Source organism: Saccoglossus kowalevskii, chromosome 17 (genome assembly GCF_978046115.1).
Source record: "Saccoglossus kowalevskii chromosome 17, keSacKowa6.1, whole genome shotgun sequence".
NCBI classification, from domain to species: domain Eukaryota; kingdom Metazoa; phylum Hemichordata; class Enteropneusta; family Harrimaniidae; genus Saccoglossus; species Saccoglossus kowalevskii.
The window spans coordinates 15869390-15884812 of NC_140657.1; the positions used below are offsets into that span (position 1 = coordinate 15869390).

The 15423-nt window shown below is 34.2% G+C and overlaps 1 protein-coding gene across 1 annotated transcript in view; it reads right to left on the bottom strand.

Moving 5' to 3' along the window:
- LOC100374128 (neuronal calcium sensor 1-like) overlaps positions 1–11852 on the bottom strand; it is a 59229-nt gene extending 47377 nt beyond the window's left edge. The window contains exon 1 of the mRNA XM_006819089.2: positions 11602–11852. Within this exon, the coding sequence (XP_006819152.1) occupies positions 11602–11665 (64 nt within the window). The 5' untranslated portion in view covers positions 11666–11852. The remainder of the gene's footprint in view (positions 1–11601) is intronic.
- Between the last annotated feature and the right edge of the window lie 3571 nt (positions 11853–15423).

The following is a 15423-nucleotide window of genomic DNA, read 5'->3' on the forward strand; positions in this document are numbered from 1 at the left end:
AGATATTAATTAAAGCGAGAAGGTCGTTACCTGCGCATGCTTGGAAATTTAGTCCCAAGCGACAATAACAACACATGCTAAAATGCAAAGGCTCATGGGTAGACACTTGTTTGTAAACAATGACACACTGTGGCTATCTGACGCATGCACAGGTGACGACTCCCCCACTTTAAAGTAGCACACATTGAATTATGTGAAAAACACAAAGAAATAATTATATGTACCACTTGATTTTTAAATTTTATAGTTTTTATTGTTCAATTTGCGTGTGGCACGTACATCTCTATCTTACATTCATTTGAAATATCAAAGCCACCAACGATTTTTATTTATAAAAATATCCTAATTATGACAATATATATATTAAGATTATAATATTTTTAATACAAGTCATTAATCTAGCGGTATTATAGATATGTTGCTTTGTAAAATAAATAAATAAATAAATAAACAAACAAACAAACAAACAAAGAAATAAATTTATTTGGACACCTGAACTAGGGTATGTGCGATTTAAAATTTGTGTGGTGGTCTATAGTGGAAATGAAAGTTTGATAAACCCAATAGTTATTGATACTAATACAAACATGTACTACTGTTTAATAGTTCTAAACGACTCTTGTATAAATACAATACAAAACTATGAAAACATTAGCAGCCAATTTCCTGAAAACAAAGAAAATGGCATGAATGAACCCAATCAATACTGATCAAATTTCACAGGAAATGTAATATTAGTTTTTGATTTCAGTTCTGCTTGTATTTTCAACTCAACAGGTAAAATTTTTTGTTAGGGGTGTTCTACTACAATATGCTACATTAAAACATAAAACCTGTCCAAATTAATAATAATATATATTGCATTTTTAGAAATACAAAAATCTATCAGTGCTTAGCAAATAATGAATTGGAGATATGACAAGTGTAAAAATACAGATAGATAAAAGATAAATAAATGGTGTTGTATTAATTGTAGTTACATTTTTGAAAAGGCAGCAGAAGTACAGGCCATCGCACTGTGATGTCATTATATTTTTGCCAACCAGTGTACGATTGGCTGTGACACTTGCGGATAGTTATTTTGTTAACACATACATGTGTATTTGATAACTACAGCAACGAACAACACCATTAATTTTTCTTTGGATGCAAATGGTTCTTGCCAAACAGCCACTGTGCAGATGTACATGTATGCACACGTAATAAAACAAGTGCAACAACCTATAGTGAGTAAAAATGTTTAATATTTGTGTCATTTGTTAACATTAAACATATCAGCTTGTTAAGGTTGCTGTGAAAGTTCATAGTTCAAAGTGCATAATTGAATTCACAAGAAATTCTTGGATAGTTTCATTTGAGAATTCTCTGGAAATAATATCACATGACTGTACATATGCTAATTAACTAATAATAGAACATAATTACAAAATGTCAGTCTGTATTTGCCACGGAAATGTCATGGCAATATGGAATATATCAATATCAAGGAAAATTATCTCATGCATTCAAGCCAACAGAAATAAATAATTGACTATGTTACTGTCCCTGGTAGTTCTTTTTCAAAGATATATCTCAGGAGCTGAATACAATTTAGTGTGTTAATACAAGTTAGTGTGGCAAATAGAGTGATGATTTATGGGAATTTTTTTATAAAACAAATCATGAAACAAAATGATATGTACCAGTTGAAGTGTTGATTTTTGGTGTTTTGGAGACTGAATGTCCACCAGTCGGCCAACGGTAAAAAAAAACAAAAAATGTGAATGGCGCCTATTGAGAATTGGTGACGGTCAGACACATTCACGCACAAACCCCAAAATACAAGTCCTTATTTCTGACTTAAATGTATGTACATACACAGCAAGTACATTGTATTATGAGAATTAGTTATAAAAATAACTTTTCTACCTCATTCTTTGGATATGGCTTGCGAAAACGCAAGGAAAACATGACATCCAAAAGAAGCACATCCTTAAACATTACTGCAATCTGCACTTTCTGAATTTGCATTGTTATTGTATTACAAACATGGAACTAGTTAAATGAACTGAAGAGATTTGTATATTCTTAGTAAGCTTGGGCATTCCTTAGCCCGTCCCTCATGTGCATGAATGCAAACGGATCTAGCAAATATGTGAAACGAGATTTGCTTAAATCTTGGCCCATAATTAGTATAGTCTGAACATGACTACTGAATGAGATTTGAGAGGTAGTAATCACCTAATTTGCATAACAATGGTACCAGTATATTAAATTCACATAAAATCCAGACATACTGCTTTCAAAAACTTTTCTCTGAATAAATAAAAAATAATAAATTGCAAGTAATGTCACACCCTGCATAGTAAATTAACAAAAGTCATACATAAAATGAACTCAGCATTGATGTACATGTAGTAGAATAATAATAATTATTATTATACATCTGTCACCGTAACGCCATAAGTTACAGCATGCCATAATTTTGCGGTATTTTACACGATATTTTCATTCTACCATATAAGGAAATGCGAATTCCAAATATGGAATGATTATGTGCGTAAGCATCCTCTAATAATAAAAACAAACATGGTTGCCATCGGGGTTTGACCGGACTCCCCACAAAGATGCTAGATGAATCTATTCTAAACTTTTTGGATTTCGGCATTCCCATGATGTATCCTTGGAAGGAAAAGATGTATAATAATAATAAGGTTACTACGAGAATACCTCAAAGTATGCACTTAGACAGTACGCTGCGCGTCGGACGATATTCCAGCTGTACTGTCTTCGTGCATACTTTGAGGTATTCTCGTAATAATCTTTAATATATATTACATGCAAGTATCTCCTCATAATAAAAAATTCTTTAAAGGTTCATGAGATTTTTAGTTTTTTCAATCTATGTAATATCAAGCCAGATAAATACACCTGAGGTGAGGTGAAATATTAGGATGATCATATTATGCATATATGCTAACAAAACCTCATTTCTCTGAGTAATTTAATACAAAAATTCAAATGATTGGTAATTATGCTGAAATAATTTAGTAGGTTAATATTTAATTAAAATATTTCCTGAGATTATCAAGCTGAATAAATTTTTTTTTCATAGATTAGTACACTACATCCATATACATGTATGTACAGGAATCATTCTACCGATAGTACAAAATTACTTCTTAAATTGGTCAATTGATTGTTTATTAAATACTAATATTGGTACTTAGTTACTGTAAAAGGGTTAATTATTCACTGGGTTTTAATTTTGCTTATTTCACTGACTGGAAAATGAGCCAAATAAAAGCCCAGTGATTATGCAAAATTTAGCATAGAACACATTATCTAAATGATAAAACTGTGAATTTAAAACCCACTGAATACGCCTGAAATGCTAAATCAGCTGAAAATTAATCATTTTACAGTAATTTGTTTGACCAGAATCTCTGTCTACTGCCATCAAGTTTATACATGTACATGTACAAATGACAGGGAATTTTAAATTAACATATTGCATTCTGATGCGGAAAAGAACAATATTGCTGTATTACATAATGATTTTTTTTTCATACTGAAAAACGTACTTTGAAGAAGTTGGCACAGGCTAGATTGTTCAGGCACCAACAGAAATTAGACCATTGTGACAGATTAATTTTACCTTTATTCAATATATAGGTTCACTTAATTATTAATTGTATTCTTCACTTAAATGTACTTTGCTGATTGCTAATTGTGCTGAATTGAAACCCAGTCAATATTTAAATATAAAAATAGAATTATTGTTTCCTTCATAAACCATTAATTTGAAGCTAACTGAATATCCATGCAATATTAACAATTATTCTACCTGTCCATATACTTTTGATCTGACTTGGCTAGATAAGGGTTAAATATTCTAAAATTAAAGCGCAGTGGTCATCGCGCAGCGCGTGTTCGAATTTCATGTAAATAAACAATGTATTTTACACACGTTGTATACGTCACTATGAGTCCCATATCAAACAGGATGCGGCACGACGACTGTCGCCCTTTAAAGCTCAGTGAATAATTTTTCTTCTACAATCCCACCCTACTGTTTAAATGATATATCTTCTTGAAACTTACTAATCAAGTTGAGGTTATTGTCACAGTCCTTTTATTGACAGTTTTTCTACACAATGACAATACTTGCAATTTTGACCATTACTGGTAGAACTGAGCACTAAAATAGATTGACCAGTAATTGGGCAAGTGAGTCGTAGATTGAAAAAACAATCACTCAGCACTATAATATTATGTGGTTATCACCTTTATCAGAATTAGAGATTTTTATGATATCATAGCTGTACATCACTAGGCGATAATGTAAACCTCAATAAATTATTTCAACAAAATTTAACTAAATTTAACTAAATTTGTTTAATTCTAATGGCAGTGATTTATAACAATAAATAAATCCCCCACATGTGGTAATGTGTTTGGCTTCCGCTAACATCACATCTTGCCATGAATCCTCCTCCTCCTCCTCATCCAATATGGTGATGTGAGGGATTTAATATTACTTAAAATGTCTGTGCAATGCCCACCCACACGCTTCCCATTTTAGATCTGTGCCCCACTGAAATAGGCAATTATTGATTTTTTGCTGAAAATGATTACTCGTATCCAAGTAAATCTGAGATATTTCCCGTGCTGTAGCCACGCCCATCTATTCTGAAATGGTCAACTGTTTCTGGATTTCCAACTCTCGCCAAAAGTGCCCCATCAAATGCTAAAATATGAGAGGAAGTCATACCCCGCGGCCATACTTTTATATCACTTTTTGAGAGAGCGAATTTTTAGAAGTTGTTTTCACAACAAACATTTATGATGGTTAAACGTTGTGTTGTGGGCGGTTGCAGTAATGCGTATCGTCATAGTGTATTTACACATTTTCAATCAATCCGAAGGTGCGAAATCGGTGGACGAAAGCCGTGAAAATAACGAAAAAAGGTTGGGTGGACTTCCTCCTTACAGCGTCATATGTAGTGTCCACATCACCTCAGATTCTTTTTTTCGAAAAACTGTTCTTGTCCATGAAAAACAACAAGATTTTAACAAGAAACACCGACAACTTAAACCTGGCGCAATACAAAACGCTTTCGAAAAAATAGATTCGTCGGACAAACAGGAAATTACGCAGCCCAGGTTGTTTTCATTTTCGCAAGCTAAAAGTGTCTGAATTGTTCGGTGATTGGTGTTGAATGTCAAATTTACACCTTTGTTGCCTTTACTTGCAGCTTGATCTGCGTAATAATTTACGGAATAAGAATCCGGGCTTGGGCTGTCAATGTATTTTTTTAATGTGATGTCATAATTATGAAAATCACGCTAAATCCACTCTGAATTTGTCTGTATGTGAGTCGCTCTCAATTATTTTTGTTATCCAATTAAACGTCGCCATTCACGCACTTGTCCCCGTCATGACCCGACGCGTTCACCCATTACAACAAATTTATTTTCACACGGCAGTTATTTATTTAGTAACTGTGTTTTGTCGTTTTTTGTTTTTTTTTAATTATTTCTCTATTTTATTGATCACTATAATTTAATATTTAGAATGTCAAAATATGTTCTCTTTTTATTTTAATTTTGAATGTGTTTTTTTTTTACTCAGACGATCGACAGTGTAGTGACATGCCTAGTAACCTGCTAAATAACAAGATGATTCGCGTCAAATTTGATTTTGTCCAGTGACAGAGTCCAGCGACAGTGTACAAACATGCACCGGTGACTGTGACAACCACGGTGACTAGCTACACCAGACCGGACATATTTCGCATCTGACTCAACCCCATGCAACAAACTTGATACTATGTGTTCATTATGGTCCATTCTTCCTCGACGAACAAGTACATAAGTGGCAATTTAGTCAAAGACGAGAAAACAGCACAAGAAATTCGCCTTATTTATATGTATTGGAAATGCAAGCTACCCAGCAACTTCCCCTTCTGACATCACAGGGGGAATTACTGTATGCAAATGAGAAGCTAATGAAGAGCCTCGTTTTAAAATACACAAAAATAAAGTTGCCGTAGACTGAGTTTAAAACACATTTTTTTCACTTAAAAAAAAGAATTCATGCTTAGAAACATAAAAATTAATAATATTTTTGTATCAATGGATAATTTTAGGTGTGAAAATAGCTGCCATTTCACAGGGACTTTAAGGTAGAAGCCTAGTCATAATTTTTGACAAAATTGGTCATAAATCGCATGACAATGTTCATTAGTATATTATGTACAATCATGAAGTTAATGTCTCATGGTGAAATAGCATTATTTTGTGTGTTACAGTTACTAGTATGCTTTTTGAGAAACATGTCCTAATATTTCTTGAAAATTGCTATTTTTAGAACAATTCCATAAACACAATGGTAAAGAAAAATTGCATTTTTTGACACTTTTTAAAACCCAGATTTTTTAAATAATTCAGAACGACAAATAGTACTCCATTATTAACAATATATGATTTTTTCAGCCTATGTCGCAAGGCTAGATTTTGAGATATTAAGAAATCATAATTTCACAGAACGTTTACAAATCATATGATAATGAGGCACAAAATACAAACATAATGTCAAAATGATATATACAGTGAGAATCTCTCAAAAACATTATCTCATTGATGGATGACTACAGGTATTAATGCTATGAGCAGCTATTGTGACATCCATTTGTGCCATACCAGAGGTTTTTCTAGAAAAAATGAACAAGAGGGAGCACACACAGGCGATCGACCTGGAAACGCCGTATCAGAAGGTTTCTGCACCATTTTATCAGTGTATCTATCACCATTGAAATATTTTTGGAGTAATTTTAATGTATTTGGTGTCGAGACACATTGTCAGCTGGTGTTGCTGGGAAGTTTTCACAGAGAAAAATATAACCCTGCCATACAAAAGTTTTAGAAAGTGTATTACATGTACCTTTGATGTTTGCTGCAGTCTGTCCTTGTAATTTCTAATGTTTTTGGTTGAACGTTACCATTTTTTTTCTAAATTTTTTGTATAGAGATTCATTAAACAATATGTGAAAAAAGATAATTACATTGCAAGGCAGTATAAAAATGAAAAATAAAATTCAGTACTAGAAATAAAAGTAACCTTTTCAGACAAATATAGTCTGAGCAAATCATGTATGAGACAATTTGAGGCGCAAAATTGGGTTCAATGACTCATTTCAATGATATCTGTAAAAGATTAAATTCAATTACAAATGAACTAAGGAGTCCAATGAGAAAGATAGTCAAAAGAGCTCCCTAACCAAATGTATTAGTAGCCATAGCTCATCTGCATATCTATCTGATATACATGTATTACTGTGTAACAATAAACATTATTTTGTTGTGTGTGGTACATAATAATTCAAAAGTTCCATGTAAGGATACCAAGTGTTTTACATCACCATTAGAATTTGTATAAAGGTGCTAGTCATGTATATTATCGGCACCGACGAATGTGATCAGCTCTAATTTGAAAAACAATTTGTTTCCAGGAAGCAGCTTGCTTTTATTTCAAAATATTTTACTAATATGATACCAGAAAGCTTCGTGAGTGGAATTTTAGGAAAAACTAGCAGGTTTTGAAATGGCAGACTGATATACCAGCTAAGTCAACATTTAAAATACCAGTTTAGTTGACACCTATGATAATGCTATTTACTTTGATTTTGAAAAGCAGACAATAATAAATTACTCTTTTTAATGTAATGTAAAATTTCAGTATTTAAGTGGCCAAGCATGGCAAAACTGTTGTGCATAAAGGACCTCGATAAAACACTGTATTTCATTGGCCAAGCATGGCAAAACTGCTGTGCTTAAAGGACCTGGATAGAACACTGTATTTCATTGGTCAAGCATGATAAAACTGCTGTGCTTGAAAGACCTGGATAGTACACTGTCTTTCATTGGCCAAGCATCATAAAACTGCTGTGCTTAAAGGACCTGGATAGAACACTGTATTTCATTGGCCAAGCATCATACAACTGTTGTGCATAAAGGACCTGGATAAAACACTGTATTTCATTGGCCAGGTATCATAAAACTGCTGTGCTTAAAGGACCTGGATAGAACACTGTATTTCATTGGCCAAGCATCATAAAACTGCTGTGCTTAAAGGACCTGGATAAAACACTGTATTTCATTGGCCAGGTATCATAAAACTGCTGTGCTTAAAGGACCTGGATAGAACACTGTATTTCATTGGCCAAGCATCATAAAACTGCTGTGCTTAAAGGACTAGTGTAGAACACTGCATTTCATTGGCCAAGCATGGCAAAACTGTTGTGCATGAAGGACCTGGATAAAACACTGTATTTCATTGGCCAAGCATGGAAAAACTGTTGTGCATAAAGGACCTGGATAAAACACTGTATTTCATTGGCCAAGCATGGCAAAACTGCTGTGCTTAAAGGACTAGTGTACAACATTTCATTGGCATAAAGTATGTCATAAAGTATTGACATAAAGTATGTCAAGCGCAAACTTTGTATATGTGTTTTTAGCTTTTGGGCAATCATATTCTGCTTTAGACAGTTCCCAAAATTGTATTCTGAATGTGTCTTTTTAGCAACATGTTACTGAAACAAAACATATTTAAACAGTCAGGCACTTAAGATTATGATCTATCCATATAGGGACATTTATTGACATAAAGTATGTCAAGCGCAAACTTTGTATATGTGTTTTTAGCTCTTGGGCAATCATATTCTGCTTTAGACAGTTCCCAAAATTGTATTCTGAATGTGTATTTTTAGCAACATGTTACTGAAACAAAACGTATTTGAACAGTCAGGCACTTAAGATTATGATCTATCCATATAGGGACAAGTACAAACTTTGTATTATTTGTAACTTTGTATTATGTGCTTTTAGCTCTTGGGCAATCATAAGCTACATTTACATGGCTGCATTCTATCAAAGCCGAACGACTGAGCCTTCTACCAATTAACAGGAAATTATCCCCAATATGTTTACACAATCCGGGCCGAACGAGAGCCAAGATCTGCCTGAGTTCAATTCAGTTGGATCAGAGCCCTCAAATACTATGAAAACAACATGGCTGAAAAAGATTTTGTTGTCGTGCTTGTGTTGTTGTTTCTTTACAAGGCACGATGCTGTTGAACTGGGAGAAAAAAAGAAATAATCATTGAGTCTGAGACAATGCACTGGTGTTATGATTTATGTTAGTCCTCAAAATTTTATTCTGAATTTTTAGTAACATCTTACTGAACCAAAACCTATTTAAACAGTCAGGCACTTAAGATTATGATCTATCCAAGTAGGGACATTTATTGACATGAAGTATGTCAAGCACAAACTTTGTATATGTGTTTTCAGCTCTTGGGCAGTCATATTCTGCCTCAGGCAGTCCCAAAAATTTGATTTTGAATGAGTCTTTTCTAGCAACATGTTACTGAAACAAAATGTGGACAATTAAGAATATGATATATTTGTATAGGTCTGTTTATTGACAAGCAGTATGTCATTTGGCCTTTATTTGGAGCAAGGTTGAAAAAAATACTTGCAACAATGATTAATTAATAAAATCCAAAATCAAGAGGTTGTATAACAAAAACAGATTTGTATCACAATAGTCATACATTCTGGGAACTCACTTGAGTGAAGGAAGTTAACAAACAATATCTTGAGTAAACAATACCAAGCAAACACAAGAAAAACTGAGTGCCACATCACAACTGTATGCTAAGCTATTTGATGAAACTCATTCTGTGAATACTGTAAAATACTTTATTTCCGCTTGGAATTTATTTTCGCTATTTTCGCTGAAGATGTGATTCAGTGAAAATAAAATCCAGTGAATACACTTTTTTCCCCATATTTTACATTCAACTCATCAAAAATCAGTGAAAATACATTCCACAAAAAACACCAAAAAACCTTTTCAGCGAAAATTAATTCCAGCTAAAATAAAGTATTTTACAGTAGTTGACCATTTTGGTTAATCGACCATGGTTTATTCAATTAATTTTAAACTCACACACACATACATTGCAAGAATTATGTGACCATGTCAGCACTACTAATTTCACTACTAATTTCTAAATAGACATGCGTAGACAATATAATGCACCACGTATGGTAATGCACTACAGGCTTTAGGAGTTTAAATGCCAAATATATATAATTGGTTGCTTGTAAGACACAATTTGATTTTGGAATTCCCAACCGCAGCGCAGATAACAGGATTAGATTTGTTATATATGATGTGATGTTTATAGAGCCATTTTGATTTCAATCGCTAACACAATATCATTCCAATCTGTCAATGGTGTAGAATATGGGTGTGTTGTAATCTCTTGAAAATAGGATTTTTGTGATACAAATTGTACATACCAAATACTTTCTTGATAACTAAACTTCAGAATGATCTTAATAATTTTTAGAAAAAAACAGAATTCGCCAAGCGTTGGATTGTTCACCCACCAACAGGGAACGTGAGCTGGGATTAGACCGTCGTGAGACAGGTTAGTTTTACCCTACTGTTATAATTAGCCAATTAGTAAACACAGGATCACAATACGACGCACATTTTCTGGCGTACATGCAAAACAAACTATGACATCATGGTATGTTGCTTTTTGATAATTTCAGTACAACATAGAAATAAAATAAAAAATAAATTCTCAACAGTGTTCCACAAGCCTAACCATAATTTACTAATTTGTAATACGTGTTGAGCATTGAACAAACAACAAAACATTTTAGTAATTACACAATCTTGTCGTAAGAGCTTCACCATCATTTTTGCCATTTTGCATTCAATGCAATCGAGAGTGATTGTTGAAAGTATGTTCGGTAATTTTATTTTATCGATAAATAGTAATATCATGTATCCTGTTTGTGTTCAATGTGAAGTTTATTCATCAGTATTTGGTATGTATTGATTTTATTGCCAAAATCCTATTTTCGAGAGATTACTACGCACCCCTATTCTACATCAACACCCAAAATCGAATTTTATAATATACTATCCATTAAATGATTAATAGACTCAATATTTTAGACTAATAAATCATTTATCAGTATTAATCAAGTTTTTTTTTTATTTTTTAGAGTTAGGTAAACTACATTAAATGCAATGTTTCAGCACATCACACAATCTGATACCTTTAAAATGAAGTTTCGCCGATAACAACACATGAGAATTAAACAAATATTTGGCAACTAATTTTTGCAACGTCATGTGGTTGCAAGAAACTGAATTATCTTACGCTTTCCCTTCCCGGATTCCATGTATGACATACACATGTAGTGGCTAATGATTTTTTGCTTTATCCACTGGTTTTTAATAAAAGCAGGGCAGGAGACACGGAACTGTCAATGTTAGATACACCACAGTGCCTCTATGGACTGTGGATATACGCACTGTACAGTAACACAAAAAACGTTAGAAATCGAAAAAGTACGTTTTCACGAACATTTCGACCACTTTTTATAATAAATTGTCAAAATTAAACGCAATAAGCCATATTAGCCGCGGTAATGTCGCTGTATTGTGTATATCTAAAACATATATTAAAAATAAGAAAATCACGTAATATATGACATCGGCGATTTCAAATGTCAAAGCAAAAGACTTACAATAAGTGCATTGTTGTAGTTCCTTCATCTCGCTGGCACTGAGCTTACTCGATCCTTTTCCCATTATAATGTTTCCCTAGTTACAAGCGAGCTGTGGAGATTCCTCCACGAGGCTGAAAAACGTCGCCTCTTTGGAGCTTCGTAGCGAGTGTCGCAGTAAAAACGTGGCGTTTTAGTCGCTGTCGGACAACAGGCTGCCCTCTCGCTCACAACACCGCCATGTTTAATTCAGAAGTACAAGTCACGTGACCAAATATTATGATCGAAAGGGTTTTCCCAGGGTGAACTGGGAGGTTATAGGTCAATCCAAGGTTTCTTCAATACCTCAATTGAATCTTATTGTATTTTTATCAATTATAGCAGCTGCATTACGTCCTAAATATTATATATGAATACATCGGCACCATAAAAACACCGGCACTCTGGAAAGTTGGACGGGCGGTCGATGTCATATTCGCCCCTAGTCGATTCGTTCCACAGGTTTATCCAGGGAGCTGGTTTATCCAACGAGTATATTTGTCCCAAAGTTGGTTTGCTAGCCCGGTGATTTTGCAGTTACAGGGGATTTCGCGCTAACACCTCCATTTCGCGAAATTTGTTATTTTATTTAAACAAAAACAAATTAATCGCCCCGACTGCGCCAGTCTAGCCCGGTACCAACTCACCCAATACCAACTTACAAACTAAACATGTACCAACTACGACAAAACTAAAGATAGGTGCGCATGCAGTGCGGGTAAAAGTAAGATGACGTCAAATATTGACATATTAACATAATACATGCGGGGCATTTATGTTTATAGTTTTTGCGAAAACAAAAGATGTGATTTCAAGATAATATATGCATAATAATCCAAAACAGCTATCTTGGAACATTTTTCACAAGAATCTATGTAAAGACATTATTCTATGAATAACTTTAATATACTAATATTCAAAATTCCCCCTTTTTGTGACAGCCAAATATAACACTACATATATTTTGTCAGCATAGGTCACGAAACAAATTTTGAGATATGATGGAATGTTATTGCCATAGAAACCAATTGTAAACTACTCAAAATACGCATTTTTGTTTCAATTTTCGGGGTCGTTTTGTAGAAAACTTAGTTCTTTTACCATATATTTTTAATTCAGAGTTTTGAAGGTAGGACTTTAGCGTACACGACATGCTATAACATATTCCGCACTTGGTACTTGATTCTATGCAAAATTATTTATTTATTGGCCAAAGGCAAATGGGACTATAAGTCGTCTGAGTGTAAGCAAAGCACGAGTGGAACTCACCGACAGAACCATACGAAAACATACGTTAGATTAAAAGTCTCTCATTAAAGGGCGGTAGTCGTCGCTCTACGCATGCGCGAGATATATGGGTCTCATATAAACAAAGATGGCGACTTTGACTGCGCAGATCAACGAGTACAAACTGAGACGTTGCTAAGCTTTATTAATTGGGTATTTTTAGGTGATTGGAAGGTATTGAAGGAGTCACCGGTGGTAATTAGTGCAAGTCGCGTCCAGGTCAAACCTCATACATTGGGTTGTAGAAAAATCAATGCTCATTGACACCAATGTCGCACATGCGCATCGCGACGACTACCGCCCTTTAAATAATAGATTGCAAAGGAATGAAAAACGCAGGTGTCATGTGTTCATGTGTTAAAAAGCTTGAACTTACTACACTAGAATAAAACCTGGAATTATGAAACATTTAATCTCATCTGATCGACGTAAATAAGTTAAACTAAACCACAGCAAAGAATGTGTACATACAGTAATGGCAATAACAGTGAAACACATAGGCAATTTAAAGAAGACTTTGAGCTGGAAAACTATCTCCATGTCCAATGCTGGTATTCAAGGTGTGTCATAAACATAAAAACAATGAACAAATTTCAAACTTAAAGTTGTCCCCGCCGTATGTCATCAAAACCTTCCTAACATACGATAAACACTAACATTTTATTAATCCAGCTCGTAATTGTTCACAAAAGTTTGGGTAAGAGTTCCTCGCCCAGTGTTAATTGTACACGTCCCTCTTCGGTATATATAGTTATTTGAAGGGGTATATACAATTACATTGGAAAGAGTTGGAGTATAAGGTTTAGGGTTCAGGTTAAGGATTGAAATATCGTTTATACTGAAATTACATTGGAAAGAGTTGGAGTATAAGGTTTAGGGTTCAGGTTAAGGATTGAAATATCGTTTATACTGAAATTACATTGGAAAGAGTTGGAGTATAAGGTTTAGGGTTCAGGTTAGGGATTGAAGTATCGTTTATACTGAAATTACATTGGGAAGAGCGGGAGTATTAGGTTTAGGGCTCAGGTTAGGGATTGAAATATCGTTTATACTGAAATTACATTTGGAAGAGCTGGAGTATAAGGTTTAGGGTTCAGGTTAGGGATTGAAATATCGTTTATACTGAAATTACATTTGGAAGAGCGGGAGTATTAGGTTTAGGGCTCAGGTTAGGGATTGAAATATCGTTTATACTGAAATTACATTGGGAAGAGCGGGAGTATTAGGTTTAGGGCTCAGGTTAGGGGTTAAAATATCTTTTATACTTAAATTATAAATTTCAAAGACACTTTCACAATATAGTGTGAGTGCGCCCCTTCCGACAAATAATACGTAATTCTTTTCGGTATCGGTAGAGGGCGTTACGTGACTTGGACGTTCTTGGAATAATCATTACTCCTCAATAATAAAGCAATTGTTTTCATTGGTGACAACAATCAATCCTTTCAACTGTAATAAACCATTAAATTGAAATATAAACTGTACTTTTGTATTCGATCAGCTGTGTTTTTTAGAACTGTTGTGTGAAAGTCAAAATTACCTATCCTTGCCAAATGAGTAGTTACAGCCTTAGCCTGGCAAAGTAGAGTGAGTTGCGCTGTCCGCGGTGCTCCATGGAGATTTTTACCTCCATGGGTGCTCCAACCCAACACAGTGAGCGGGGTCTGATGCCCTTCGTCCGGCGAGGGCGCCACTCACACTTTCACGTCAGGCTATTATTATGTCACATGATGTTTGCGTATGGTATTTGCATACAGATAAAAAAAAATAAGTTTTCCAACAAAAAATAATTCGACAGCTCAGACTTTCTGTGTGCTATTAATTTGAATGGCATATACATTGTAATATTTTACACCATATTAAAGTGGGAGGGTCGTCACCTGCGCACGCGTGGGAATTGAGTCCCAAGCGATGATAACAACACACGCTAAGAACGGAAAGGCTCATGGGTAGACGCTTGTTCGGACGCGATATGATCACCTGACGCATGCGTAGGTGACGACTCCCCCGCTTTAATTTTGTGTAAATATAATGTTTGATTAAACATTGCAACAATTTCAGTTAATGGTCTTATTAAACATTAAAACAGATCGCCATATTCCTTGTCTTTCCTTATGTAGTAATTGTTGTTGTATTGTATGATGTTGTTTATAAACTCGTAAAAATGACTCACCTTGGTAATATGTAGTGACAAAAGCATATAATTATAAAATGGATAATTATGATGATCATAATTCATAGAATATTCATATGAATAATATTGTTTATATATTTAATTAATGTCTATTTATTTTTAAGGATGAACGTAATGACAAAATTGTTGCACACGTGATACATATATTTTTTGTTTTCAGATTATTTGTTCACAAGAACACGTGCATATATTAGAGGAAAACCTGTTTATTCAGTCAAATTGGGTGACTCCGTGTGGTATTATAGTGTCGCACGTAGTAGAGGGTGGGACTAGAAAACAAAATCGATTGGATAAAAACATTGATTCTTTTGACTGAAAACCTC